This window comes from Zonotrichia albicollis, chromosome 29 (assembly GCF_047830755.1).
Source record: "Zonotrichia albicollis isolate bZonAlb1 chromosome 29, bZonAlb1.hap1, whole genome shotgun sequence".
Lineage (NCBI taxonomy): Eukaryota > Metazoa > Chordata > Aves > Passeriformes > Passerellidae > Zonotrichia > Zonotrichia albicollis.
The window spans coordinates 6,752,106-6,780,039 of record NC_133847.1 but is presented as its reverse complement, the minus strand read 5'-3'; the positions used below and the strand labels follow the sequence as shown (position 1 = coordinate 6,780,039).

At 50.4% G+C, this 27,934-nt stretch overlaps 2 protein-coding genes across 20 annotated transcripts; one reads left to right on the top strand and one right to left on the bottom strand.

Moving 5' to 3' along the window:
* Positions 1 to 15: 15 nt before the first annotated feature.
* ARMC6 (armadillo repeat containing 6) lies at positions 16 to 7,631 on the bottom strand. 10 transcript variants are annotated; one of them, XR_012577183.1, is made up of 9 exons: positions 7,226 to 7,479; positions 6,613 to 6,769; positions 6,100 to 6,182; positions 4,527 to 5,109; positions 3,724 to 3,869; positions 2,659 to 2,790; positions 1,293 to 1,430; positions 292 to 578; positions 16 to 68 (listed from the first exon to the last, which is right to left on the bottom strand). XR_012577183.1 is itself a non-coding variant. In XM_074528472.1 (8 exons), the coding sequence occupies exons 2-8, from the start codon at positions 6,731 to 6,733 to the stop codon at positions 366 to 368; spliced, it is 1,416 nt and encodes a 471-aa protein (XP_074384573.1). In that variant the 5' UTR covers positions 6,734 to 6,769; positions 7,226 to 7,479; the 3' UTR covers positions 273 to 365. The 10 variants fall into 10 exon arrangements, 3 of the variants coding, with proteins under 3 accessions (XP_074384573.1, XP_074384574.1, XP_074384576.1); XR_012577181.1 differs by lacking the exon at positions 16 to 68 and adding an exon at positions 86 to 115; XR_012577185.1 differs by lacking the exons at positions 16 to 68; positions 7,226 to 7,479 and adding exons at positions 99 to 115; positions 7,502 to 7,631 and having other exon boundaries at positions 6,613 to 6,772.
* On the top strand, positions 7,503 to 27,934 carry SUGP2 (SURP and G-patch domain containing 2). Of its 10 annotated transcripts, none has more exons than XM_074528465.1 (11): positions 7,503 to 7,518; positions 7,904 to 8,063; positions 9,040 to 10,593; positions 12,160 to 12,277; positions 15,747 to 17,044; positions 18,494 to 18,605; positions 20,199 to 20,686; positions 21,960 to 22,024; positions 22,975 to 23,111; positions 25,025 to 25,145; positions 26,694 to 27,934. In XM_074528465.1, the coding sequence occupies exons 2-10, from the start codon at positions 7,958 to 7,960 to the stop codon at positions 25,143 to 25,145; spliced, it is 3,999 nt and encodes a 1,332-aa protein (XP_074384566.1). In that variant the 5' UTR covers positions 7,503 to 7,518; positions 7,904 to 7,957; the 3' UTR covers positions 26,694 to 27,934. The 10 variants fall into 10 exon arrangements, 7 of the variants coding, with proteins under 7 accessions (XP_074384566.1, XP_074384565.1, XP_074384568.1 ...); XM_074528464.1 differs by lacking the exon at positions 7,503 to 7,518 and adding an exon at positions 7,672 to 7,798; XM_074528467.1 differs by lacking the exon at positions 7,503 to 7,518 and having other exon boundaries at positions 7,672 to 8,063; positions 15,747 to 16,009; positions 16,049 to 17,044.

Sequence of the window (27,934 nt, the reverse complement as noted above, 5' to 3'; positions counted from 1 at the left end):
AGGGTCCATCCATGGGCAGAACCATCCATGGGCAGATCCATCCACGGGCAGATCCACCCACGGGCAGGGTCCATCCAAGGCAGGTCCACCCAAGGCAGGTCCATCCACGGGCAGGGTCCATCCACGGGCAGGTCCATCCACGGGCAGGTCCATCCACGGGCAGGTCCATCCATGGGCAGGGTCCATCCAAGGCAGGTCCATCCATGGGCAGATCCATCCAAGGCAGGATCCATCCACGGGCAGGTCCATCCATGGGCAGGGTCCATCCAAGGCAGATCCACCCACAGGCAGGTCCATCCAAGGCCGCCTCCGCCAGGCCTGGTGCTCGGGCGCCCCGCACCCTCCCTGCTGCTGCTCCAGGAGCCTCACTGGGCCAGGCCGCCCCTCTGGCCCGTCCACAGCTCCCGCAGCTCCACCTGGCAGCCCAGGTCCCTGAGCGCCGCCCTGGCCACGTCGTCGCAGTCGCGGTGGGCGGCGCGCGCCTCGGCGATCAGCACCTCGGCCCCCAGCGCCAGGATGGGCCCGCACAGCTCCCGGCTGCGCGACACCAGGTTCCGGATCAGCATGCACGCCTGCTTCTGGGGACGGACACACAGACAGACAGACAGACAGACAGACAGACAGGGTCACTGCGGGTCACAGCTCCCGGCTGCGCGACACCAGGTTCCGGATCAGCATGCACGCCTGCTTCTGGGGACGGACAGACAGACAGACAGACAGACAGACACACAGACAGGGTCACTGGGGGTCACAGGGAGCCATGGGGTCACAGCTCCCGGCTGCGTGACGCCAGGTTCCGGATCAGCACGCACGCCTGCTTCTGGGGACGGACACACGGACACGGGGTCACCGGGGGCTGCAGGGAACCACTGGGTCCGTGGGTGTTATAGGGAAACCCAGGGGTCACTGGGCTCTGTAGGGAAGCCATGGGGTCAGCGGATTTTACAGGGAAGCCCAGAGGTCACTGGGGTTTGCAGGCAAGCCCAGGGCCCAGAGCATTCCTGAGGACGCCCAGAGGATTCCTGAGGACACCCAGGGCATTCCTGAGGATTCCTGAGGATGCACAGAGGATTCCTGAGGACGCCCAGGGCTCAGAGGATTTCTAATGGAAGCCCAGGGCTCAGAACATTCCTGAGGACACCCAGGGCATTCCTGAGGATTCCTGAGGATGCACAGAGGATTCCTGAGGATGCCCAGGGCTCAGAGGATTTCTAATGGAAGCCCAGGGCTCAGAGCATTCCTGAGGACGCCCAGGGCCCAGAGCGCCGCCCCGGCCGCCCCGAGGGACCCACCTGCACAGCCACCTCCCGCGGGTGAGCCTTCATGGCCTGCAGGGCCGCCAGGGCGCCGCCGCCCTCCACGATGACGCCGCAGTTCTCGGGCTTGCGCAGGGCCAGCATGCACAGGGCGGCACAGCCCTGCTCGCAGATCTGCGGCACAGGGAGCGCCCAGTCAGCCCTCGGCTCCCTGCCTGCCCCGGCCCTGCCGCCAGGGAAAGCCGCCTTCCTTCCCTGGCAGGGCCCTTCTGGAGGGGTTTGTGTTGTTCTGAAGCTTCTCCCGCTGCTCTGGCACGTAAAGCAAGGGGAGGGTTGGCATTGTGATCTTAGAGATATTTCCAACCTTCATAATTGTGTGTTTGCACACCAGAGGTGAAAACCACCCTCCCCGCCACCCATCGGATTCAGGAATAAGAAAAATAAAACACTACAAGGTGGAAAACCCCTAAATTCACACAAATATTGGAGGTGGTCAAGGTCCATCCACTGCTCAGCTGCACACACACATCCTGCAGCTCCAGCTGAGCTCCATCCCCACCCAGAGGGGCTCCCAGGGCCCTGGGGGTCCCTGAGGGTGCCCAGGGGTACCTGCGGGTGCCCAGGGGTTACCTGTGGGTTGCCCAGGTGGTACCTGAGGGTGCCCAGGGGTTACCTGAGGGTGCCCAGGGGTTACCTGAGGGTGGCCCGGGGGTATCTGAGGGTTGCCCAGGGGTTACCTGCGGGTGCCCGGGTGGTACCTGAGGGTGGCCTGGGGGGTACCTGAGGGTGCCCGGGTGGTACCTGAGGGTGCCCGGGTGGTCCCTGCGGGTGCCCAGGGATCCCTGAGGGTGCCCGGGTGGTACCTGAGGGTGCCCAGGCAGTCCCTGAGGGTCCCTGGGTGGTACCTGAGGGTGCCCGGGTGGTCCCCGAGGGTGCCCAGGGGGTCCCTGAGGGTGCCCAGGGATCCCTGAGGGTGCCCAGGGGGTCCCTGAGGGTGCCCAGGGATCCCTGAGGGTCCCTGGGTGGTACCTGAGGGTGCCCAGGGGTTACCTGCGGGTTGCCCAGGGATCCCTGCGGGTTGCCCAGGGATCCCTGAGGGTTGCCCAGGTGGTACCTGAGGGTGCCCAGTGGTACCTGAGGGTGCCCAGGGGTCCCTGAGGGTGCCCGGGGGTTACCTGAGGGTTGCCCAGATGGTCCCTGAGGGTGCCCAGTGGTACCTGAGGGTGCCCAGGGGTCCCTGAGGGTGCCCAGGGGTTACCTGCAGGTTGCCCAGGGATCCCTGAAGGTGCCCAGATGGTCCCTGAGGGTGCCCAGTGGGACCTGAGGGTGCCCAGGAGGTCCCTGCAGGTGCCCAGTGGTACCTGAGGGTGCCCAGGGGTTACCTGTGGGTGCCCAGTGGTACCTGTGGGTTGCCCAGGTGGTGGCTGATGGCCAGCACGATGAGCTCGGTGGCCCCGGCGTCCACGATGGCGTCCTTGACGTCGTCATTGCCGGCCACGGCGCGGATGGCGCTGAGCGCCTGCTTCACCACATCCTGCGGGGAACGGCAGCTCAGGGAGCAGCTCAGGGAGCAGAGCACAGAGAGCAAAGCACAGAGAGCAAAGCACAGAGAGCAAAGCACAGAGAGAGAGCAAAGCACAGAGAGAGAGCAAAGCACAGGGAGCAAAGCACAGAGAGCAAAGCACAGGGAGCAAAGCACAGGGAGCAAAGCACAGGGAGAGAGCAAAGCACAGAGGCAAAGCACGGCAGCCCCGCTCCCTGAAAATGGCTGGAAACCATCAGCTACCAAAACTCTGCCCTGGCTGCACCAGGGACCTTGGAAACCTCTGCCAGAGCACCGGCGAGGCTGAAAAAATCAGACACCAACTCCGGGACATCTAAATGCTCTGTTTAAAGTCTCTTTTTGGTGGAAAACCAAAACAATTCAGTGTCCCTGTCGTATTTTCTGGAAAAATCCCTTTGCCAGGATTTCTCTCCTGGGAAGCTGAGAAGCCTCAGAGAAAAAGGAAAACAATAATGATCTGATTTGCTTCTCCTGTGTTTTGCTGCTTTGGAATGTGTTTGGAGATTCTTTGATTGGTTTAATTTAAATTGTTTTGACTTAATGAGTAATCAAGGTCAGGCTGTGTCAGTCACAAGTTTTCACTATAACTTTTTGTAGCCTTCTGTCTGCATCCCTTCTCTGTTCTTTAGCACAGTTTTAGTACAGCATTCTTTAATATAATATATTCTGGCATCATGAGATAATAAATGAGCCTCTGAGAACACGGAGTCAGATTCCTTCATTCCTGCTCCACCTGGGGAACCCAGAAAACGCCCCAGGCCGAGGGTCACTCATGGACAGGAGGATGAGGATGAGGATGAGGATGAGGATGAGGATGAGGATGAGGATGAGGATGAGGATGAGGATGAGGATGAGGATGGGACGCCCCCAGCCCAAACCCAGCCCAAACCCCCCGCTGCTCACAGGGTGCTCCATGCAGTCGGCCAGCAGAGTCACCATGACATTCAAGCCCCCCAGGTCCACGATCTCCTGGCAGAACTCGTTCCTGACCGAGAGGCGGGACAGGGTGGCGCAGAGCTCGCTGAGAACCGCGGAGTTGTCCCTGAAGGCTGCGAGGAGACAGGGACGCAGCAATTACTGCACAATTAACAGGGTTTTATTTCATTAATTACACAGGGAACACTGCATTTTGTTCTATGCATTCAAACAAGGAGATGCCACCTGCTCACTCTGTTCACAACGTCCTCTCTGGACAAGAGGCAGAGACAAGAGGGCCCTAAACCTGTAAAACACTTCCTAAATACGCTGAGAAACTGTTTTGATCATCTGACTGCTCCACAGGCTACCAGCAGTGGCAATTTTTGGCTCTCAGGACACATTTCATAGATAGAATTAAACCCCATTCCAGTGACAAATTCTTGAATCACCTCTGAGGAGCTTCAAGCTATGACAACGAGGGAAGAAATCAGAGAATGGGAGAAGAGAGAGAGAAATCACAAGGGATTCCTGAGAATGGGAGAAGAGAGAGAGAATGGGAGAAGAGAGAGAGAAATCACAAGGGATTCCTGAGAAGAAACCACAAGTAATTCATGAGACAGTGAGAAGAAATCACGAGTGATTCCTGAGAAGAGATCCCAAGTGGTTCCAGAGACAGTGAGAAGAAATCACGAGTGATTCCTGAGAAGAGATCCCAAGTGGTTCCAGAGACAGTGAGAAGAAGCCCCAGGTGCTCCCCACGAGGATCAGCATCCCCGGGTCCCTTTTACCTTTCGCAGCCTCGATGAGGACCCTCAGCCCGTCGTTCTCCAGCACGATCATCTTGGCGTGGTCGTGGGCGTGCCCGAAGGGCACTCGGATGTCATCGTCGAAGGTCATGACCCTGAGGGCCGAGGCCGCGCTCCTGACGAGCTCGGCGGCGCCGCCGTGCCGGGGCAGGGCGCCGGTGATGGCCCCGGTGAGCAGGGGCAGCACGCCGGCCCGCACCAGGGCCTGCCTGTTGTGCTCGTGCTTGAGGCAGGCGTGGCGCACGCAGCGGATCCCGGCCAGCGCCACCTCGGCGTCCCCGCGCCGCTCCCGCAGGCTCTGCAGCAGCAGCTCCCGCCCCGCCGCGTCCAGCAGGTCCGGCTGCCCGTCCAGCAGGGCGGCCAGCGCGGCCAGGGCCTGCAGCAGCAGCTCCCTGTGCCCCGCGGCCAGCTGGCACGCCGACAGCACCGCGGCGTAGGCGCCGTGTCGGCCGGCCAGGCAGCGGAAGGCGAGCTGCTCCTTGCACTGCGCCGCCAGCGCCGCCAGCTGCTGCGGCAGCTGCGCCACGTCCTGCTCTGCCACGGCCCTGGCCAGGCCCTCCAGGGTCTGCGGGACACACCGAGGGTCAGTGCTGCACGTGGGGTGTGCACGGGGAACAGCAGGGTGCGGGTTCTGGGGCTGGAAATTGGTCTGGGGTAATGGGAGCGGTGGTTTATGGTGACTGGGATTTGTGTGCACAACCCCTGCAGGGACAGGGGTTACCTGTGCCCAGGGTCTGGGGGACACACTGAGGGTTAGTGCTGCTCCTGAGCATGCAGGGGAACAGCAGGGCCCAGGTTCTGGGGCTGGAAATCGGTCTGGGGTAATGGGAGCGGTGGTTGTGTCGTTATGGTGATTGGGATTTGTGCGCACAACCCCTGCAGGAACGGGGCTCCCTGTGCCCAGGGTCTGGGGGACACACCGAGGGTCAGTGCTGCCCCTGAGCGTGCAGGGGAACAGCAGGGCCCAGGTTCTGGGGCTGGAAATCGGTCTGGGATGATGGGAGCGGTGGTTTATGGTGATTGGGATTTGTGCACACAACCCCTGCAGGGACAGGGGCTCCCTGTGCCACCACTGCCACAGCTGCACTGGGCACCAGCACCAGCTGAACTGAATCTAACCAGCCCATTCCAGCTCTGCAAGTGTCCACAGCCACGCTGGACAGAGCCTGGAGCAGCCTGGGCTAAGTGGGGCTGATCCCCACCTTGTCCCCAGCCCTGCTGTCACCCATGGGTCACCTCCAGGGACGGGGAGCCCAAACCTCCCTGGGCAGCCCTGAGCACCCTCCCCACAAGGAAATCCCTCCAGGTGTCCCACCTGAGCCTCCCCAGCACACCCCGAGGCCGCTCCCTCCTGTCCTGCCCCGGGAGCAGAGCCCTCCCTGCAAAGGGCAAGGGGCTCCTGGAACGTTTCATATTTGCAGAATAAATAGGATTAACTGCCTGAAGAGCTGCCAGAGAAATGGGGCAGAGGTGGAAGTTGGCCTAGTAGTTATATTATTATTATTATTATTATATAACCCAGAGAGAGAGAGAGAGCAGCAATCTGTGCTCCTACCAGCAGGATTTGGTGCTTTTGCCTTTGCCCGTTCTCAGAGGCAGGAGGTCTCACAGCCTTCACAATATTGCTCAGGTCCACACCTAAAAGAGGAAAAAAACCCAAGTTTAATACTGGTTCCAGGATAATTGGAGTCAAATAAACAGTATCAGTTCCAGTGCTAGGGAAAAGCTGCCAAGGTAACCACAGAGAACAAAGATGAACTTGTAAAGATGCTGAAATGTTCAATTCTGACTGTAAGGCCACATTCTGCCTGGAACAAAGCTAGATGTCAGTTGAGGGGGGCAAAAAGAAGGAATTTAATTTCACTGACCAAATTTTGCCCTCCAGCTTCCCTCTAAGCAGTTTTGCAGTCATAATTAATCCACAAAAGCAGGTCAGCATTAATGGTGTCTCTGTTCCACTTCACAAAGGCTCCTTTCCAATGCTGCACGACCCACCTCTGCCTGCAGGACTCCTTTAAACCCTGGGGACGTGTAAAAGAGCCCAGCCTGCAGAGTGCACAGACGGTACCTTGGGCCTCGAACTGCAGCACGGCTTCTCTCACGGCCTCCTCGGGCTCCATCTCGAACTCGGTGATGTTCTCCTGCACCGCCTCATCGAACGTCTCCTGGGCGATCTGCTTGGAGCCCATGGTGCCGGCGCGGGCTGGGTCCGCCTGCGTGTCCTGCTGCTGACAGAGGCACAGCTCGTGTTGGTGTAAAACCTTCTCAATGCCTAAAACCTTCCAGCAGAGCCCGAGCAAGGGGCCGGTTCCTCCTCCAGACAAAGGCTCAGAACTCTCAATCAAAGATACCCGCTCAAAGGCACGGCCGGTGTATTATTTAATGGGGGAAACACGGCAGGGAAGAGGGATAAGGAGGCATTTGGGCAGCAGTTCTGGATTTCCGTGGGGTTTCAGAGCTGCCACCGTGACGGGGCTCTCGCTGCAGCACTGAGGGCACCGCGCCCGCTCACGGCCCCGGCCCTCAGCCCGCCCTGCCCCGCTTCCCCCGGGCCCCGGAGCATCCCACACCCCTCAGCGGGCCCCGCAGCTCCCAGAGACGCGGAGAGGGCCCCGAAGGGAGGCGGCAGTGCCGGGGGAGCTCCAGGCGCACCCGCGGCCCCGCTGCCCCTCACGACCCACCTGGGCTCCACCGGCCGCCCCCGCCGCACAAAAGGCGAGGGCGGGACGGACCCGCTCGGCCGCCGTACGTGCTCTCTGCGCGTGCGCCGCGGCCCCAATTCGCACCGCTCGCCCTCACGCCGAGCGAAAAAGAACGCGGAGGGGCGGCAACGCGCACGCGCGCCGCGCCCACGCACGCGCTGTGGGTGCAGCGTGCCCAGGCGCGCCCGCAGGGCAGCGGCGGCTCCCTCAGAACGGGAGGCCGCGGGCCGCTCCCCTCGCTCCCGTCTCGCTTACCGGCAGCGCCCCGCACCGTTAGTACCGCCCCGCGCCCGCCCGCAGGGGATGAGGCGGCTCCGCGCAGCGCAGGCGCGGCGGGAGGGGGCGGGACGCGGGGGCGTGGTTAACGCGTGAGGAGGCGTGGCCCGCGCGGAAGAAAGGCGTGGTTATACCGGCGTGGGGGCGTGGCCTAGAGGGGGCGTGACCACCCGGTGTCTCCGGGAGCGGCGGGAGGGGCGTGTCTACCGGCGGAGGGGGCGTGGCCAGCGGAGGCCCCGGTGTGGCGGGAGGGGCGGCGGCGCCGGGGCCGGCTCGGTGAGGGCGGGCCGGGCTCGGGCTCCGCTCCGGTTGCTCCTCCCGGCGCTGCGCCGGGGGCGGCGGAGAAGCGTGCGGCTCCCCTCAGGCTGTGCCTCCCCTCAGGCCGCGGCGGGAGCCCGCGCCCGCGGCAGGCCGTGCCGGTACCGTGAGGGGAAGATGGCCTCTCGGAGGATCACCCGCGACTCGTTCGAGGCCGTGGTGCAGGACAAGGTGAAGCGGTACCGGAGCGGTGCCGCGGGGGATCCCGGCCATCGTTTCGCAGGTAGGAGAGCCAGGATGGCGGGAGCAGCCCGGCAGCGCCTGCCATTTATTGATTCATTCATTAATTTATTAATTAATTCATTTATTGGCCTGGCGCCGGTGATTTTCCACATCGGTTTTTATGGAAGAGGCAGGAGAACAGCTGGGCAAAGACTGGCACCGGAACGGGGATAAAAAATGGGAATTGAGACAAAGGAATTGTCCTCAGCATCGCAGAGCGGGTCCGGGTCCAGGCGGGTCTCCAGGGCTGCAGGATGGAATTCTGGTCATGGCTTAGAAGTTAAATAAATGCAGGAGTGCCCTGGAAGCCTTTGGGTCTTTGTGCTTGGTGTTATTTTTGGGGAAAAAAGCTCAAAGCAGGGCATTGACCTCATGAACATAACACAAAACGTGGTCCCGAAATTTGGGTTGTAAAATGTCCAGCAAGACCCTTGGGTTGCATTCCCAGGGATGGACATTCACAGGAGAGCTTTAAAATGAAGTCTGGCTGTTTTTAGAGTTGCATGAGTCCTGAAGAAATCATTCATATTAAACACTTCTAATTTTTTTTCCAAGTATTCTTTACTTTCTGATTGAACCTCTGGGATTGGGGAACAAGGGTCTTGGGTAATGAGAATTTCCTGCAGTAACGAGAGAATTGTGGTTGAGTTTGTAGAAAATCCGAGTTCCTGTCCAGCTGTGGAATGGGAATTCTGGGCTGGGTGGCGAGGTGGGAATGGGCCAAAGCTTGGAGCTGCTGGTCTTGGAGGTCTTTGACAATTTATAAATTCTGGGAAAGCTGAAAGTTCAGAGCTCTGATGGTTTTTGTGTCTCAAGCAGAAGACCAAGATGAGAAGGAAAAGTTTGATTTGGCGGAGAACTTGAGCTCTTGACCTTGGGGGTTGGCGTGTGGGAATGGCAATGTGCTGACGCGGATTTCCCTCAGAAACCTCCCCATTTTGACTCTTTTCACCCTCTGCTTTCATCCCTCTGCCCAGCTCCCTCCCGGCTGCCCCGGCCCCGCTACCACGAGAGCTTCCAGCACGACGGGCGCTTCCCTGCGGCCAACAGCCAGCACCAGGACTGGGGCCAGGAGCCCGGCCAGGATTACCCGGGGCAGGATTATCACCCCGGGGAGGATTATCCAGGGGAGGATTACCCCGGGCAGAGCTACCCCGGCCCTTCCTACCGCGCCGCCAGCCCCCTGCCCCGCAAGGAGAATTATTTCCACGGACACTTGTCCCGCGCTGCGCCCCGGGAGCGGGAGTTTGGCCCGGATTACCGGAGATTCGGCCCCAGCAGGGAGTTTGCTCCCCACGGCCGGGAGTTCCGGGGTTACGGCCCCTCCCCGGGTTGCTGGGAGCCCGGCGGGCAGCACGCAGCGGGGTTCGGCTCCCCGGAGCTGCTGGGGGATTTCAGGTCCCCCGGGCTGCTGGAGGAGGAGGAGGAGGAGTTCGGCAGCGTGGAGGATCAGGAGTACGAGGCCGAGGACGGCGAGTTCCGGGCGCGCAGGGGAGGCGCGGGCAGGCCCAGAGGGCTCAGGGGGAAGCGCCCCAGCAGGGCCGTGCTCAAGGCCAAGGTGTTCAAAGGAGACCTCAAGAGCCCCCTCAGGAAGTGGAGTGTGAGGAAGGCGCAGCCGGGCCTGGATCCCAAGGCTCTGGAGCAGCCCCTGGAGGCGGGTGAGCAGAGGCCGGGGCCGCTCCAGCAGCACCCCAAGGTGCCCCCGCAGGCCGTGGCAGCCCAGAGAGCCGCCCTGAGGCTGCCAAAGCCCGCCCACGCCTTCAGGAGCCTCAGCCTGGAGCCGGTGGACAGATCGGACATCTTCTCCACCTTCGGCATGGAGATCATCCGGTGGGCCGGCTTCCACGCCGTGCGCGGCGACGCCGAGTTCTCGCGGCTCTTCGGGGCCCTCTTCGAGCTGGAGACCGAGACCTGTGCCAAGATGCTGGCCTCCTTCAAGTGCGCCCTGAGGCCCGAGCACAGGGATTTCTGCTTCTTCACCATCAAGAGCCTGCAGCACGCCGCCCTGAAAACGCCCAAGGTGGACAACGAGTTCCTCAACATGCTGCTGGACAAGGGCGCCGTGAAAACCAAGAACTGCTTCTTTGAGGTCATCAAGCCCTTCGACAAGTACATCATGAGGCTGCAGGACCGGCTCCTCAAGGGGGTCACCCCTCTGCTGATGGCCTGCAACGCCTACGAGCTGAGCCTCAAAACCAGCGGCTTCGGCGACCCGCGGGAGATGGCCGGCGCCTTCGAGACCACCGTGTCCCTGTGCAGGAAATCGCTGGCGCTGCTGGGCCAGACCTTCGCCCTGGCCTCCGGCTTCCGGCAGGAGAAGATCCTGGAGGCCGTGGGGCTGCACGAGGTGGCCCCGGCGCCCGCGGCCTTCCCCAACTTCGACGACTCCACGCTCTTCGGGCGCGAGTACATCGAGCACCTGAGGGCCTGGCTGGACAAGAGCGGCTGCCCCGTGCAGATGAGGAGGGCAGGGCCAGGAGCTGGGCCAGGAGCTGGGCAGCGGCTCGGGGCGGCCGAGGGCGAGGGCACAGGTGACGGGGACAGAGGGGCCCTGCAGGGGGGGCTGCGCTCCTGTGGCGTGGGCAGGGAGGGGGTCCCTGATTCGGGAATCCCAGTCAGGGAGGGCATAACAGGGGAATGCCCATCAGGGAGGGGATAACAGGGGAATCCCAGACAGAACTGGGGCAGGGATGGAATTCCAGGTAAATCCAGGTGAAACCCACTCAGGGAGGGAATAACAGGGGAGTCCCCATCAGGGAGGGAATAACAGGGGAATCCCACTCAGGGAGAGAATAACAGGGGAATCCCAGTCAGGGATGGAATTCCAGGTGAATCCCACTCAGGGAGGGAATTCCTGACTCAGGAATCCCAGGGCAGTCCCACTCAGGGAGGGAATAACAGGGGAATCCCAGTCAGAACTGGGGCAGGGATGAAATTCCAGGTAAATCCAGGTGAATCCCACTCAGAGAGGGGGTTCCTGACTCGGGAATCCCGGGGGAGTGAATCCCCATCAGGGAGGGGATAACAGGAGAATCCCAGTCAGAACTGGGGCAGGGATGGAATTCCAGATAAATCCAGATGAAACCCACTCAGGGAGGGGATAACAGGGGAATCCCAGTCAGGGATGGAATAACAGGGGAATCCCAGTCAGAACTGGGGCAGGGATGGAATTCCAGATAAATCCAGGTGAATCCCACTCAGGGAGGGAACAACAGGTGAATTCCAGGTGAATCCCAGTCAGGGATGGAATTCCGGGTGAATCCCACTTGGGACTGGAGCAGGGATGAAATTCCAGGTGAATTCCAGGTAAATCCCAGTAAGGGCTGGAATTCCAGGTGAATCCCAGTCAGGAAGGGAATTCCAGGTGAATCCCACTCAGGGCTGGAATTCCAGGTAAATCCCAGTTAAGGCTGGAATTCCAGGTGAATCCCACTCAGGGAGGGAATTCCAAGTAAATCCCAGCCAGGGCTGGAATTCCAGGTGAATCCCACTCAGGGAGTCTGTGGGAGTTTCCGTGCTGAAATCGTGTCCTTTCTTCTCCTTCTCTCTTAAATCCAAGATTTTCACCCCAACTTTACCACCTCAAGCCAGGACCAACCTGTAACTGCCTTAATTGCAGAGTAAATATTTGCATATATGCAAATCTGGGGGTGTCGCCATCACCAGGTGCATCCCCCTGGAGGTGTTCAGGTCCCATCCCTGAGCTGGGCCAGTGCCTCCTCCTGCCTAAAACATTCCTAATTCATCCTGCTCTTTTCCTAATTCATCCTTTTTTCCCCTAAAATCTGTTTTTTCCTTGGGCCTCAGATCCCTTCTCAGGGAGGTTTTGCAGCACTGGCGCCAAATGGTTGAAAATTTCTCACCCAGCCCTCAGGGCAGCACTGCAATAAACTGATTTTCCACCAAAACTCCTTTCTGCTGCATTCAGAAATCGCCTTTTTAATGACGATTCCACTCGCCTGGGTGCGTTTTTTAAACCAGGGTGTTTTTGATAAATAATAAAGCTTTGCTTTTTTTGGGATTTATGGATATATTTATTATATTTATTATATTTATTTATTTTGGGGGGTTTTTGATGGGATTCTGTCTCCCCACAGCCCCGCAGCGAGCGGACAGGAAGGTTCTGGACACCATCGAGCAGCTGGTGAGCAGCATCGTGGCAGGAGCTCGCTCTGCCAAGGACAGGAGCGCCCAGAAAAACTCTCCTGAATACTGGTGGGTGTGTGGGAGCTGGCTGCAAATTCGGGTTCAACTCATTAAAACTTCAGCCCTTCACTCCCTGGCAATGATCAAAGCACGTTGGAGATTTTTTTAGGTTTTTTAAAATTTTTAGGGGTTTTTAAATTTATTTTTTTTACCTTTTTTTTTAGGGGGGAAATGTTTTCCTGCTGTTAATTATCCCTGGAAATGCTCCTGGTGTTTGTGTTGTGCTTTTGATGTGTCAGTAATGGCTCTCTGTGATCCAAATTCAAGGTGCTCAAAGGAATTTGCATTTGAGGAGCAAACCCGGGTGATGGAGACGGTTCAGGATTGCAGGGAAAACTGGAATTTGGAAAAGGGGGAGCTGATGAACTCCTGTTAATTATTTATTCCCTTAATCCCAGAAAATCCTGCTCAGCCCCACGCCAAACACCTGGAACAAACAAACAAACTGGGATGCTGAGGGGGTTTTGCTTCAAAAAATGGAGATTTTCAGCTGATTTTTCCTATTTCTGTGTTTCTCAGGTTCCTGTCTGATGAGGAGTACAATTCTTACAGGTTGAGGCTGTAAATATTGAGATTTTAATCAGATTTCTCCTTTTTTTGTGTTTCCCAGGTTCCTTTCTGACAAGGAGAGCCTGGAGTACAAGTACTACAGTAAAATATTGATATTTTGAGCTGATTTCTCCCATTTTTGTGTGTTTTTACAGGTTCCTGAGTGACAAGGACAGCCTGGAGTACAAATACCACAGTAAAATATGGATATTTTGAGCTGAATTCTCTCATTTTTCTGTGTTTCCAGGTTCCTTTCTGACAAGGAGAGCCTGGAGTACAAGTATCACAGTAAAATATTGATATTTTAATCAGATTTCTCCCATTTTTGTGTGTTTCCAGGTTCCTGAGTGACAAGGAGAGCCTGGAGTACAAATACCACAGTAAAATATTGATATTTTGAGCTGATTTCTCCATTTTTGGTGTGTTTTTACAGGTTCCTGAGTGACAAGGACAGCCTGGAGTACAAGTACTACAGTAAAATATTGATATTTTGAGCTGATTTCTCCATTTTTGGTGTGTTTTCCCAGGTTCCTTTCTGACAAGGACAGCCTGGAGTACAAGTACCACAGTAAAATGTGGAGATTTTAATCAGATTTCTCCATTTTTCTGTGTTTCCAGGTTCCTTTCTGACAAGGAGAGCCTGGAGTACAAGTACTACAGTAAAATGTGGATATTTTGAGCTGATTTCTCCCTTTTTGGTGTGTTTCCAGGTTCCTTTCTGACAAGGAGAGCCTGGAGTACAAGTACTACAGTAAAATATGGAGATTTTAATCAGATTTCTCCCTTTTTTGTGTGTTTTTACAGGTTCCTTTCTGACAAGGAGAGCCTGGAGTACAAGTACTACAGTAAAATATTGATATTTTTGAGCTGATTTCTCCATTTTTGGTGTGTTTTTACAGGTTCCTTTCTGACAAGGAGAGCCTGGAGTACAAGTACTACAGTAAAATATGGAGATTTTAATCAGATTTCTCCCATTTTGGTGTGTTTTTACAGGTTCCTGAGTGACAAGGACAGCCTGGAGTACAAGTACCACAGTAAAAAATGGATATTTTGAGCTGATTTCTCCATTTTTTTGTGTTTCTCAGGTTCCTTTCCAAGGAGGACAGCCTGGAGTACAAATACCACAGTAAAATATGGATATTTTAATCAGATTTCTCCATTTTTTTGTGTTTCCAGGTTCCTGAGTGACAAGGACAGCCTGGAGTACAAGTACTACAGTAAAATATGGAGATTTTAATCAGATTTCTCCCATTTTTGGTGTGTTTCTCAGGTTCCTTTCTGACAAGGACAGCCTGGAGTACAAATACCACAGTAAAATATAGAGATTTTAATCAGATTTCTCCATTTTTCTGTGTTTCCCAGGTTCCTGAGTGACAAGGACAGCCTGGAGTACAAGTACTACAGTAAAATATGGATATTTTGAGCTGATTTCTCCATTTTTGGTGTGTGTTTCCAGGTTCCTCAGTGACAAGGACAGCCTGGAGTACAAGTACCACAGTAAAATATTGATATTTTGAGCTGATTTCTCCCATTTTTGGTGTGTTTCCCAGGTTCCTTTCTGACAAGGACAGCCTGGAGTACAAGTACTACAGTAAAATATTGATATTTTGAGCTGATTTCTCCATTTTTGTGTGTTTTTCCAGGTTCCTTTCTGACAAGGAGAGCCTGGAGTACAAGTACTACAGTAAAATATTGAGATTTTGAGCTGATTTCTCCATTTTTCTGTGTTTCCAGGTTCCTGAGTGACAAGGAGAGCCTGGAGTACAAGTACTACAGTAAAATATGGAGATTTTAATCAGATTTCTCCATTTTTGGTGTGTTTCCAGGTTCCTCAGTGACAAGGACAGCCTGGAGTACAAGTACCACAGTAAAATATTGATATATTTTGAGCTGATTTCTCCATTTTTGGTGTGTTTTTACAGGTTCCTTTCTGACAAGGACAGCCTGGAGTACAAATACCACAGTAAAATATTGAGATTTTGAGCTGATTTCTCCCTTTTTGGTGTGTTTTTCCAGGTTCCTCAGTGACAAGGACAGCCTGGAGTACAAGTACTACAGTAACAAATGGATATTTTGAGCTGATTTCTCCCATTTTCTGTGTTTCCCAGGTTCCTGAGTGACAAGGAGAGCCTGGAGTACAAGTACTACAGTAAAATATTGATATTTTGAGCTGAATTCTCCATTTTTGGTGTGTTTTTACAGGTTCCTCAGTGACAAGGACAGCCTGGAGTACAAGTACCACAGTAAAATATTGATATTTTGAGCTGATTTCTCCATTTTTGGTGTGTTTTTACAGGTTCCTTTCTGAGAAGAAGAGCCTGGAGTACAAGTACTACAGTAAAATGTGGAAATTTTGAGCTGATTTCTCCATTTTTGGTGTGTTTCCAGGTTCCTGAGTGACAAGGAGAGCCTGGAGTACAAGTACCACAGTAAAATATTGATATTTTAATCAGATTTCTCCATTTTTGGTGTGTTTTTCCAGGTTCCTTTCTGACAAGGACAGCCTGGAGTACAAGTACTACAGTAAAATATTGATATTTTGAGCTGATTTCTCCATTTTTTTGTGTTTCCAGGTTCCTGAGTGACAAGGACAGCCTGGAGTACAAGTACTACAGTAAAATATTGATATTTTGAGCTGATTTCTCCATTTTTCTGTGTTTCCAGGTTCCTTTCTGACAAGGAGAGCCTGGAGTACAAGTACTACAGTAAAATATTGATATTTTGAGCTGATTTCTCCCATTTTTGTGTTTCTCAGGTTCCTTTCTGAGGAGGAGAGCCTGGAGTACAAGTACCACAGTAAAATATTGATATTTTGAGCTGATTTCTCCATTTTTGTGTGTTTCCAGGTTCCTTTCTGACAAGGACAGCCTGGAGTACAAGTACTACAGTAAAATATTGAGATTTTAATCAGATTTCTCCATTTTTCCAGGTTCCTTTCTGACAAGGAGAGCCTGGAGTACAAGTACTACCGGCTGCGGCTGTCGGAGGCGCAGAGGAGCAGCCTGGCACGGCAGGCAGTGGCACCCGAGGCGCTGAGGGCCGCGCTCTATGCCAGGAGGGTGGCTGGCATCAAAAGGAGACTTTTCAAGAGGAAAAAAACCCCTGGGCTCGTCCCTGCCCGTGCCAGGAGGGCGAGGAGGGCGAGCCCTGGCACCCAGAGCCTGCTGCCGGCTGGCACAGGAGGGAAACAGCCTGAGAAAAATCTGTCAGTTGGCACAGGAGGGAAACAACCAGAGCAAAATCTGTCAGTTGGCACAGGAGGGAAACACACAGATAAAAATGTTCCAGCTGGCACAGGAGTGAAACAGCCAGAGAAAAATCTGTCAGTGTGCAGAGGAGGGAAACAGCCAAACCAAAATCTGTCAGTGTGCAGAGGAGGGAAACAGCCAGACAGAAACCTCACAGCTGGCACAGGGCAGGAACAACCAGACAGAAACCTCACAGCTGGCACAGGGCAGGAACAACCAGACAGAAACCTCACAGCTGGCACAGGGCAGGAACAACCAGACAGAAATCTGTCAGCTGGCACAGGGCTGGAACAGCCACACCAAAATATCCCAGCTGGCACAGGGCCAGACCAAAACCTCGCAGCTGGCACAGGAATGGAACACCCTGAGCAAAATCTGTCAGCTGGCACCGGGCTGGAACAACCAGACAGAAATCTGTCAGCTGGCACGGGGCTGCAGCAGCCACACCAAAACCTCGCAGCTGGCACAGGAATGGAACAGCCAGAGCAGAGCCTCGCAGCTGGCACAGGGCTGGCACACCCAAATCAGAACCTGCCAGCTGGCACAGGGCTGGAGCAGCCACATCAAAACCTCACAGCTGGCACAGGGCTGGCACACTCAAATGAAAACCTCGCAGCTGGCACAGGGCTGGCACACCCAAATGAAAACCTCGCAGCTGGCACAGGGCTGGAACACCCAAATCAGAACCTGTCAGCTGGCACAGGGCTGGCACACCCAAATGAAAACCTGGCAGCTGGCACAGGGCTGGCACACCCAAATGAAAACCTGGCAGCTGGCACAGGGCTGGCACACCCGCACCAACCCGCTCCAGGTGCAGAGCCTGGCCCGGCCCAGCCTGGCCCCGGTGCCCGCTGTGCCCCACAAGGTGCCAGCAGCAGCAGCAGCAGCAGCAGCAGGTGCCCGGTGCCCGCGGCAGCAGAGGGAAGAGCCGATGCCCAGGGGTTGGCAGCAGATCCCGAGGGATCCCAGTTTGCTGATGGTGAGTGGGGCCCTGGGGTTTTAATTATGGCAGGGGAAAAATGAAAATTAACATGGGGTTGGATTGGGAATGTTAAATTATACCCAGGAAAAGCAAACGGGGGTTGGGTTGGGAATTTTGAACCATAGCAGGGAAAACAAACAGGAATTTTGGGAATATTAAATTTATTCCAGGAAAACAAACAGGGGTTGGATTGGGAATTTTGAACTATAAGAGGGGAAAACAAACAGGAATTTTGGGAATATTAAATTGTGTCCAGGAAAACAAGCAGGGGTTGGATTGGGAATTTAAATTATAGCAGGGAAAACCAACAGGTTACATTGGGAATTTTGAATTACATTGGGAATTTTGAATTACAGCAGGGAAAACCAACAGGTTACATTGGGAATTCTGAATTACATTGGGAATTTTGAATTATAGCAGGGAAAACCAACAGGTTACATTGGGAATTTTGAATTACAGCAGGGTAAAAACCAACAGGTTACATTGGGAATTTTGAATTACATTGGGAATTTTGAATTACAGGAGGGAAAACCAACAGGTTACATTGGGAATTTTGAATTATAGCAGGGAAACCAACAGGTTACATTGGGAATTTGAATTACAACAGGGAAAACTGACAGGTTACCATTGGGAATTTTGAATTACATTGGGAATTTTGAATTACATCAGGGAAAACCAACAGGTTACATTGGGAATTTTGAATTACATTGGGAATTTTGAATTACATCAGGGAAAACCAACAGTTTACATTGGGAATTTTGAATTATAGGAGGGAAAACCAACGGGTTAACATTGGGAATTTTGAATTACAGCAGGGAAAACCAACAGGTTAACATTGGGAATTTTGAATTATAGCAGGGAAAACCAACAGGTTACATTGGGAATTTTGAATTATAGTATGGAAAACCGACAGGTTACATTGGGAATTTTGAATTATAGCAGGAAAACCAACAGGTTACATTGGGAATTTTGAATTATAGCAGGAAAACCAACAGGTTACATTGGGAATTTGAATTACAACAGGGAAAACTGACAGGTTACCATTGGGAATTTTGAATCACAGTGGGGAAAACAGACTTGGGTGAGATTGGGAATTTTGAATTACAGCAGGGAAAACCAACAGGTTACATTGGGAATTTTGAATTATAGCAGGGAAAAAACCAACAGGTTACATTGGGAATTCTGAATTACAGCAGGAAAACCAACAGGTTACGTTGGGAATTTTGAATTACATTGGGAATTTTGAATTATAGCAGGGAAAAAACCAACAGGTTACATTGGGAATTCTGAATCACAGCAGGACAAACAGACCAGGGCGAGGTTGGGAATTTGTAACCGTGCCCAGGAAAAACCCCAAACTTGTGCCATGCCCAGAAACCCCCTCTGGCAGCCCCAGCCCCGTTCCTGTGCCCCTGCCCCGTCTCACCAGCCCTTTGGTGCTTGCAGTGGATGCCAGGACCATGGCGATGGCAGAGAGGCTGGCACGGTTCGTGGCACAGGCGGGGCCGGAGATGGAGCAGTTCAGCATCGACAACAGCGCCGACAGCCCCGAGCTCTGGTGAGTCCCTGCCCGCAACTGGGGGCACCTCCATGGATGGGGAATATCTGAAATATCTCAGGGAAAAAACCCGTTTATGCAGAAATGTATTGATTTCTGATCGTCAGCTTGGGTTGGTTTTGAGCCTGATCGCCAGCCTGCACCCTGAAACTGGGAATTTCCAATGAATTCATTTGGCCTTCATTGCCTTGGATTTTTGGCCTTCTGTTCCCTGGCTTTTTGACCTTGTATCCCCTTATTTCTCTGTCTCTTTGACCTTATTTCCCCTGCATTATTTACCTTATCTTCCCTGAATTTTTGATATTGTTTCCATGGATTTTTAACCATATTTTCCCCTGGATTTTTCACCTTATTTCTCTGTTTTTTTGACCTTATTTCCCCTGCATCATTTACCTTATCTCCCCTGGATTTTTTGCTTTATCTTCCTGGATTTTTGATATTATTTCCGTGGATTCTTGACCTTATTTCCCCTGCATTATTTACCTTATTTTCCCTGGATTTTTTGCCTTATCTTCCTGGATTTTTGATATTGTTTCTGTGGATTTTTGACCATATTTTCCCCCGGATTTTTAACCTTATTTCTCTGTCTTTTTGACCTTATTTCCCCTGCATTCTTGACCTTATCTTCCCTGGATTTTTTGCCTTATCTTCCTGGATTTTTGATATTGTTTCCATGGATTTTTTACCTTATTTCCCCTACATTTTTGACTCTATCTACCCTGGATTTTTGATATTGTTTCTCTGGCTTTTTGAGCTTATTTTCCCCTGGACTTTTGACCTTATTACCCCTGGATTTTGACCTTCATTTCCTTGGATTTTTGACCATATTTCCCCTGCATTCTTGACCTTGTTTTCCCCGGATTTTTCACCTTATTACCCCTGGGTTTTTGACTTTATTTTCCCCTGGACTTTGACCATTTTTGACCTTATATTCCCCTGCATTTTTGACCTTATTTCCCCTGAACTTCTTCCCCTTATCCCCCCTCATTTTTCCCTTTTTTCCCCATCATTTTCCCCCTCATTTTTCCCTTTTCCCCCCTCATTTTCCCCCTTTTCCCCCTCATTTTCCCCCCTAATTTTTCCCCTTTTCCCCATCATTTTCCCCCTTTTTCCCCCTCATTTTTCCCCTTTTTCTCCCCTCATTTTTCCCCTTTTTCCCCCTCATTTTCCCCCTTTTTCCCCCTCATTTTTCCCCTTTTTCCCCCTCATTTTCCCCCTCATTTTTCCCCCCTCATTTTCCCCCTTTTTCCCCCCTCATTTTCCCCCTTTTTCCCCTCATTTTTCCCCCTCATTTTTCCCCTTATCTCCCCCTCATTTTTCCCCTTATCCCCCCTCATTTTTCCCTTTTTCCCCCCTCATTTTTCCCCTTTTTCCCCCTCATTTTCCCCTCTCATTTTCCCCTTATCCCCCCTCATTTTCCCCCCTCATTTTCCCCTTTTTCCCCCCTCATTTTCCCCCTCATTTTCCCCCTTTTCCCCTCATTTTTCCCCCTCATTTTCCCCCTTTTTCCCCTCATTTTCCCCCTCATTTTTCCCCCCTCATTTTCCCCCTTTTCCCCTCATTTTCCCCCTCACCTCCCATCTCTCCCCACAGGTTCCTGCAGGACCAAACCAGCCCCGCATTCAAGTTCTACCGCATGAAAGTCCTGGAGCTGTGTCCGTCCATCACCTTCAGCCCCGAGGCTGCCCCGGCTGCAGGGACAGCCCTGGACCCCGAGGAGGACGAGGAGGAAGAGGAGGAGGAGGAAGAAGAAGAGGAGGAAGAAGAAGAGGAAGAAGAGGAAGAAGCAGAGTTTGAGCCCTCCCAGGCTGCTGAGGAGGATGAGGATGATGAGGAGGCCGTGGCAGCAGGTAGAAGGGTGACAGAGGAAGAAGTGGTGTCCGTGGCAGGAGAGGAGGTGGCAGGAGGTGCCGCTCAGCCCCGCGGCCGCGCTGACGGCGCTGTCCCACCTCTGTCGACACAGGCACCCCCCGGCCCGGGCCCCGGCGCGCGCTTCCCCCGCAAACGCGTCAGCTCCAAGTCGCTCCGGGTGGGCCTGATCCCGGCCCCAAAAAGGATCTGCCTCGTCCAGGAGCCCAAAGGTGGGTTGGCAGTGAAAGGGTTAAATTCTGTACAGGATTTGGGGAAAAATCCCCATTCTTTAGGTGTTCTGGCTTTAAAAATGGGATTATTTAATGCAAATGCATCAGCTCCAAGTCGCTCAGGGCAGGCCTGGTCCCGGCCCCAAAGCGGATCTGCCTTGTCCAGGAGCCCAAAGGTCAGTGGGCACTCAAAGGGTTAAATTCTGTACAGGATTTGGGCAAAAATCCCCATTTTTTAGGTGTTGTTGCTTTAAAATATGGCATTTATCCAGTTATGAAACTCAGCTCCAAGTCGCTGAGGGCGGGCCTGATCCAGGCCCCAAAGCGGATCCGCCTCGTCCAGCAGCCCAAAGGTGGGTCAGCACTCAAAGGGTTAAACTCTGTATGGAAAAAAAGGGGATTTGGGCAAAAATCCCCATCTTTTGGGTGTATTGTTCCTGAAAAAATGGCATTTATTTAATGCAAATGCATCAGCACCAAGTCCCTGAGGGCAGGCCTGGTCCCGGCCCCAAAACGGATCTGCCTCGTCCAGGAGCCCAAAGGTCGGTGGGCACTCAAAGGGTTAAATTCTGTATGGGAAAAAAAAGGGGATTTGGGCAAAAATCCCAATTTTTTAGGTGTTGTCGCTTTAAAAATGGGATTATTTAATGCAAACACGTCAGCTCCAATCCCTGAGGGCGGGCCTGGTCCCGGCCCCAAAACGGATCTGCCTCATCCAGGAGCCCAAAGGTGGGTCGGCACTCAAAGGGTTAAATTTCATTGTAAAAGAGAGGAGGATTTGGGCAAAAAATCCTGATTTTTAAGGTATTTTGTCACCTCAAAAATGGCATTTCTCCGACACAAAACTCAGCTCCGAGTCCCTGAGGGTTGGGGTGTCTGAGCCCAAAGGTCGGTGGGCACTCAAAGGGTTAAATTCTCTACTGAAATAAAAGAAGATTTGGATAAAACTCCTGAATTTTTAGGTGTTTTATCCCTTAAAAAATTGTATTTTTTGGTACAAAAATGAGCACAAAATTCACTTCAAAAGTAGAAGCTGAAGAAATCATTTGTTACGGACCAATATATTTCTAATAAATTGAGACTATATCGGTTTTTTTTTTTTCCATTAATTTTGATCTTTTTTTATTGCTCTAATTTTTCTTATTGCTTCTGTTTTAGGTCCAGGCTTGAAATGGGATTTTTGGAGGATTTTTAGCTGTGGTTTAGAGGAAAAAAAAAAATTTTTTACTAAAATAATTTAAATTTTTAAATTTGTGGTTTTTTTGCCTTGCAGTGCATGAACCTGTCAGGATTGCTTATGACAGACCCCGGGGCTGCCCTGTCACAAAGAAAAAAAAGGTAAAAAAATTCACATTTCTGCCACCAAATCCAGCCAGAAATGAGAGCTGGTTTGGGAAAAAACAATCTGGAAAGCAGGAAAGTAATTTTAAAAAATGTATTTTAAAATTCCTTTTAAAGAAGGAAATTACTCTGAGGAAATTCCTTGGAAAATTCCTTTGAATTAAGGAAAATTCCTTTAAAAATTCCTTTAACAATTCCTTTTAAAAATTCAATTTACACTGGTCCGGATGGGAATTTCACACATTTCACCAGCCCCTGTCTCACCCTAATAAATTCCTTTATTTTTAAATTTTTTTCCCCAGAAGAGGCCAAGCCCCAGAAACTTAAAAATTCCTTAAAAAATAAGAAAATTCCTTTAAAAATCTCATTTAAGAGAAGAAAATTCCTTTGAAAAAAACCCTTTTAAAATTACTTTAAACGAACGAGAATCCCTTTAAAACCTCATTTAAAATCCGGAATTTCCTTTAAAAAAATTCAATTTACGCCGGTGCGGATGGGAATTTCGCCCGGATTAATTTTATATTTTTCCACCCATTTCGCCCTAATAAATGTTAATTTTTTTTCCCGTTTTTTCCCATTTTTTGCCCGTTTTCCCCAGAAGGCCCGGGCGCTGGAGGCGCCCCAGAAGAGGCTGAGCCCCAGGAACGTGGGGTTCCAGATGCTGGCACGAAATTTCTGTCTAAAAAATTCCTTTTAAAAGAAAGAAATTGCTTTTTAAAAATCCTTTTAAAATTCCTTAAAAAAGAAGAAAAATCCTTTTTAAAAAAATAAGAAAATTCCCTTAAAACCTCATTTAAAATCCGGAATTTCCTTTAAAAAATTCAATTTACGCCGCTGCGGATGGGAATTTCACCCCGATAAATTTTATATTTTCCCACCCATTTTGCCCTAATAAATATTAATTTTTTTTTCCCATTTTTTCCCCGTTTTCTCCCCGTTTTCCCCAGAAGGCCAGGGCGCTGGAGGCGCCCCAGAAGAGGCTGAGCCCCAGGAACGTGGGGTTCCAGATGCTGCAGAGGATGGGCTGGCAGGAGGGGCACGGGCTGGGCACGCGCGGCCGCGGCATCCGGGAGCCCCTGCACCTGTAAGGGGGGAACATGGGGATTTTGGGGGGAAAATAGGGGGGTTTGTGGGGGAAAAATGGGGGGAAATAGGGGGCTTTATGGGGGAAAAATAGGGGGATTTATGGGGGCTTTAATGGGGGAAAATGGGGGGATTTATACGGGGAAAATAGGAGTTTTAATGAGGGAAAATAGGGGGATTTATGGGGAAAATAGGGGGATTTATGGGGGAAAATAGGGGGGTTTTATGGGGGAAAATAGGGGCATTTATAGGGGAAAATAGAGGGAAAATAGGGGGATTTATAGGGGATTTATGGGGGCTTTAATGGGGGAAAATGGGGGGATTTGTAGGGGAAAAATAGGGGTTTTAATGAGGGAAAAATAGGGAGATTTATAGGGGGAAAATAGGGTGATTTATAGGGGAAAAATAAGGGGATTTATAGGGGAAAAATAGGGGGATTTATAGGGGAAAAATGGGGGAAAATAGGGAAATTTATAGGGGAAAATAGGGGTTTTAATGAGGGAAAAATTGGGGATTTATAGGGGAAAATTAGGGGGATTTATAGGGGGAAAATAGGGGTTTGAATTGGGGAAAATAGGGGTTTGAATGGGGGAAAATAGGGGGATTTATGGGGGGAAAATGAGGGAAAATAGGGAGCTTTATGGGGGAAAATAGGAGTTTGAATGGGGGAAAATAGGGGGGTTTATGGGGGAAAAATAGGGAGTTCAATGAGGGAAAATAGGGGGATAAATAGGGGAGTTATGGGGGAAAATAGGAGATTGAATGGGGAAAGATAGGGGGATTTATAGGGGAAAAATAGGGGTTTTAATGGGGGAAAATAGGGGGGTTTATAGGGGGAAAATAGGGGGATTTATGGGGGAAAATAGGGGGATAAATAGGGGAAAATAGGGGAAAATAGGGGGTTTGAATGGGAGAAAATAGGGGGGTTTATAGGGGAAAAATAGGGGGATTTATGGGGGAAAATAGGGGGGCTTTATGGGGGAAAAATAGGGGGTTTTAATGGGGGAAAAATAGGGGATAAATAAGGGAAAATAGGGGGTTTAATGAGGGAAAATAGGGGGATAAATAGGGGAGTTATGGGGGAAAATAGGAGTTTGAATGGGGAAAAATAGGGGGATTTATAGGGGAAAAGAGGGGTTTTAATGGGGGAAAATAGGGGGGTTATAGGGGAAAAATAGGGGGATAAATAGGGGAAAATAGGGGTTTTAATGAGGGAAAAATTGGGGTTTTAATGGGGAAAAATAGGGGGATTTATAGGAGAAAAATAGGGGTTTGAATGGGGGGAAAATAGGGAGGGTTTATGGGGGAAAAATAGGGCTTTTAATGGGGGAAAATAGGGGTTTGAATGGGGGAAAATAGGGGGATTTATAGGGGATTTATGGGGGTTTATAAGGGGGAAAATAGAGGGAAAATAGGGAGATTTATGGAGGAAAATAGGGGGGTTTTAATGGGGGGCAAATAAGAGTTTTAGTGTGGGAAATGTAGAGCTTTTAATAGGGGAAAATAAGGGGTTTTTAATAGGGGAAATTCATTATTTTAACGGGAGAATTCAGAGCTTTCAGTAGGGGAAAATCGAGGTTTAATATGGGAAATTCCCCTTTATCCAGAATTATGTGCCGTTCCCTGATCCCTCCTCAAATCCCAAAATCAAGATATTTCCACCCGAAAACCAAACTTAAACTTCAAACTTATTCCACAATTCCCTCTCCCACCTGATTTTTTTTTTTTTTGTTTTTCACCCACAAAATCCCATTTTTCAACTGGGAATTCACCTTCTAATGGGAATTGAGGGGAAAAAACATTAAAATAATTCAAAATAATTGAGAATAATTGGCTGCGCCAGGCACCGAACGGTGCAAAATTGATTCGAAAAATCAAATTTTTTGGTTCTAATTGTGAAATTTTCTTCCCCAGGGGCGCAACCTCAGCTGGGGAGGGTTTGGGAGTGGCAGGGGAGGAAAACCAAGAGGATGCTTTTGACATTTTCCGCCAGAGGATGATCCAGATGTACAGACAGAAACGGGCAAACAAATAGGTGAGTGCCAAACATCCCAGAAATTCCCTTTTCCACCCAAATTCCGCCTTTTCCCGCAGTTCTGGGCGAGTTTTGGTGGGCTCTGGCTGCCCTGGAGGTGCTGAGTGAGCCCAAAACTTGAATTTTGGAGCTTTTGCTGCTTTTTGAGATTCTGGAGGTGCTGAGGGACCCCAAAATCTTCATTTGTTGGGAGTTGTTCGGATTTCTGAGCATCTTTTTTTCTCTTTTTCTCTCTTTTTCTTCTCTTTCTCTCTCTTATTTTTTTTTCTGTTTCCCCCTCTGTTTCCTCTATTTTTACCCTTCTTCCCTCTCTTTTTTCTCTTTCTTTCCTTATCTCTTTTTACTCTTTTTCCCTCCTTTTTTTCCCCTTTATTTCCCTCTTTTCCCCCTTTTTCTTTCTTTTTTCCCCTTTTTTCTCCCTCTTTCTCTCCTCTTTTTTTTCCTTTTTATTTCTTTTTTTTTTCTTTGTTTCCCCATCTTCTCCCACTTTTTTCCCCTCTTTTTTCCCCCTTTTTTCTCTCTCTTTCTCACTTTTCTCCCTCCTCTTTTTTTCTCTTTATTTTTCTTCGTTTCCCCCTCTTTTTTCCCCATTTTTCTCTCTTTTCCCCCTCCTTTTTTTCCTCTTTATTTTTCTTTGTTTTACCCTCTTTTTTCCCCCTTTTCGCCTCTTTTTCTCTCTTTTTTCCCCATTTTTCTCTCTCTTTCTCTCTTTTCTCCCTCCTTTTTTTCCTCTTTATTTCTCTTTGTTTCCCCCTCTTTTTTCCCCATTTTTCTCTCTTTTTCCCCCTCTGTTTTTTCCGCTTTATTTTTCTTTGTTTTGCCCTCTTTTTTCCCCCTTTTTGCCTCTTTTTCCTTCTTTTTTCCCCATTTTTCTCTCTCTTTCTCTCTTTTCTCCCTCCTTTTTTTTCTCTTTATTTCTTTGTTTCCCCCTCTTTTTTCCCCATTTTTCTCTCTTTTTCCCCCTCCTTTTTTCCTCTTTATTTTTCTTTGTTTTGCCCTCTTTTTTCCCCCTTTTTGCCCCTTTTCCCCCTCTTTTCCTCTCTTTTTTCCCCATTTTTCTCTCTCTTTCTCTCTTTTCCCCCTCCTTTTTTTTCTCCTTATTTTTCTTTGTTTTGCCCTCTTTTTTCCCCCTTTTTGCCTCTTTTTCCTTCTTTTTTCCCCATTTTTCTCTCTTTTTTCCCCATTTTTCTCTCTTTTCCCCCTCCTTTTTTTCTCTTTATTTTTCTTTGTTTCGCCCTCTTTTTTCCCCATTTTTTTCTCTCTTTCTCTCTTTTCCCCCTCCTTTTTTTTCTCCTTATTTTTCTTTTTTTACCCTCTTTTTCCCCCTTTTTGCCTCTTTTTCTCTCTTTTTTCCCCATTTTTCTCTCTTTTCCCCCTCCTTTTTTTTTCTCTTTATTTCTCTTTGTTTCCCCCACTTTTTCCCCCATTTTCCTCTCTTTTTTCCCCATTTTCCTCTCTTTTTCCCCCGTTTTTCTCTCTTTTTTCCCCATTTTTCTCTCTTTTTCCCCCATTTTTCTCTCTTTTTCCCCCGTTTTTCTCTCATTCCAGCTCCAGGCTCTCTTCCATGAAGACCCCCGGGCCCCCTCCCCTCCCTCCCGCGCTGTCCCTGCTGCGTTTGCTCCGGTTGGCCTGGGATCCACCCAAAATTCACATTTCCCACCCCAAATTCTGGATTTGCCATCCCAAAATTCACATTTCCCACCCCAAATTCTGGATTTGCCATCCCAAAATTCACATTTTCCACCCCAAATTCTGGATTTGCCATCCCAAAATTCGCATTTTCCACCCCAAATTCTGGATTTTCCATCCTAAAATTTACATTTTCCACCCCAAATTCTGGATCTTCCCTGGGATTCCGCCCCAAGTTCCGGATTTTCCGCCCCAAATTCCGGATTTTCCGTCCCAAATCTCAGATTTTCCCTGGAATTCCATCCCCAGACAGTGAAAATGAGGATTTTGCCCCATTTTGGTGTCAGTAACCCTTTGGCAGAAACGTTCAACCCAATAAATGTGGGGCTGGACAATTCCTGCTGCCTGGGACGCTGAAATTTGGATTTTTGTTGTGGTTTCGGCCCTTTGGAGGACACAGGATTTTTTATTTTAATTTAATTAATTTGTTTTTGCTGGGATTCGGAATTCCTCTGAGGGCAGAGCAGGATTTTGGGGTCAAAATCCATTTTTGGGCTGGGATTCCTCACCAAAAACTGGAATTATTTCCCAAAAATCAACGTACAAGTTTTTGGGTTTTTCCTCTTGACCTCCCAGTCTACTTCCAACTTTTATTTTACCCAAAAAAATCCTCAAAAATCCAAATATTCTCATTTTGGCTTCTCCCTGCCCTAATTAAAACAAAATTTAAAATTAATTTGAATTTTGAATCCTGCATATCTCAGAGCTGAGTGGCCAAGCACAACCCGAGGTGGATTTGAGCAATAAAATACCTGAAAATCAGAATAAAACACCTGAAAAACAAAATAAAACACCTGAAAAAATCAGAATAAAACACCTGAAAAAATCAGAATAAAACACCTGAAAATCAGAATAAAACACCTGGAAAAATCAGAATAAAACACCTGAAAAATCAGAATAAAACTCCTGGAAAATCAGAATAAAACACCTGAAAAAATCAGAATGAAACACCTGAAAATCAGAATGTGCTGAAACCACCACGGGGTTTTTCTGAAATAAAATCCAATTTTGGGGTTTTTTGGTGACCACTTTTGGGGTTTTTGTTCCGTTTGGGGCTGGAGTTGGAGTTCTCTGTGCCAATAAAATTCTGGTGTTGGAAA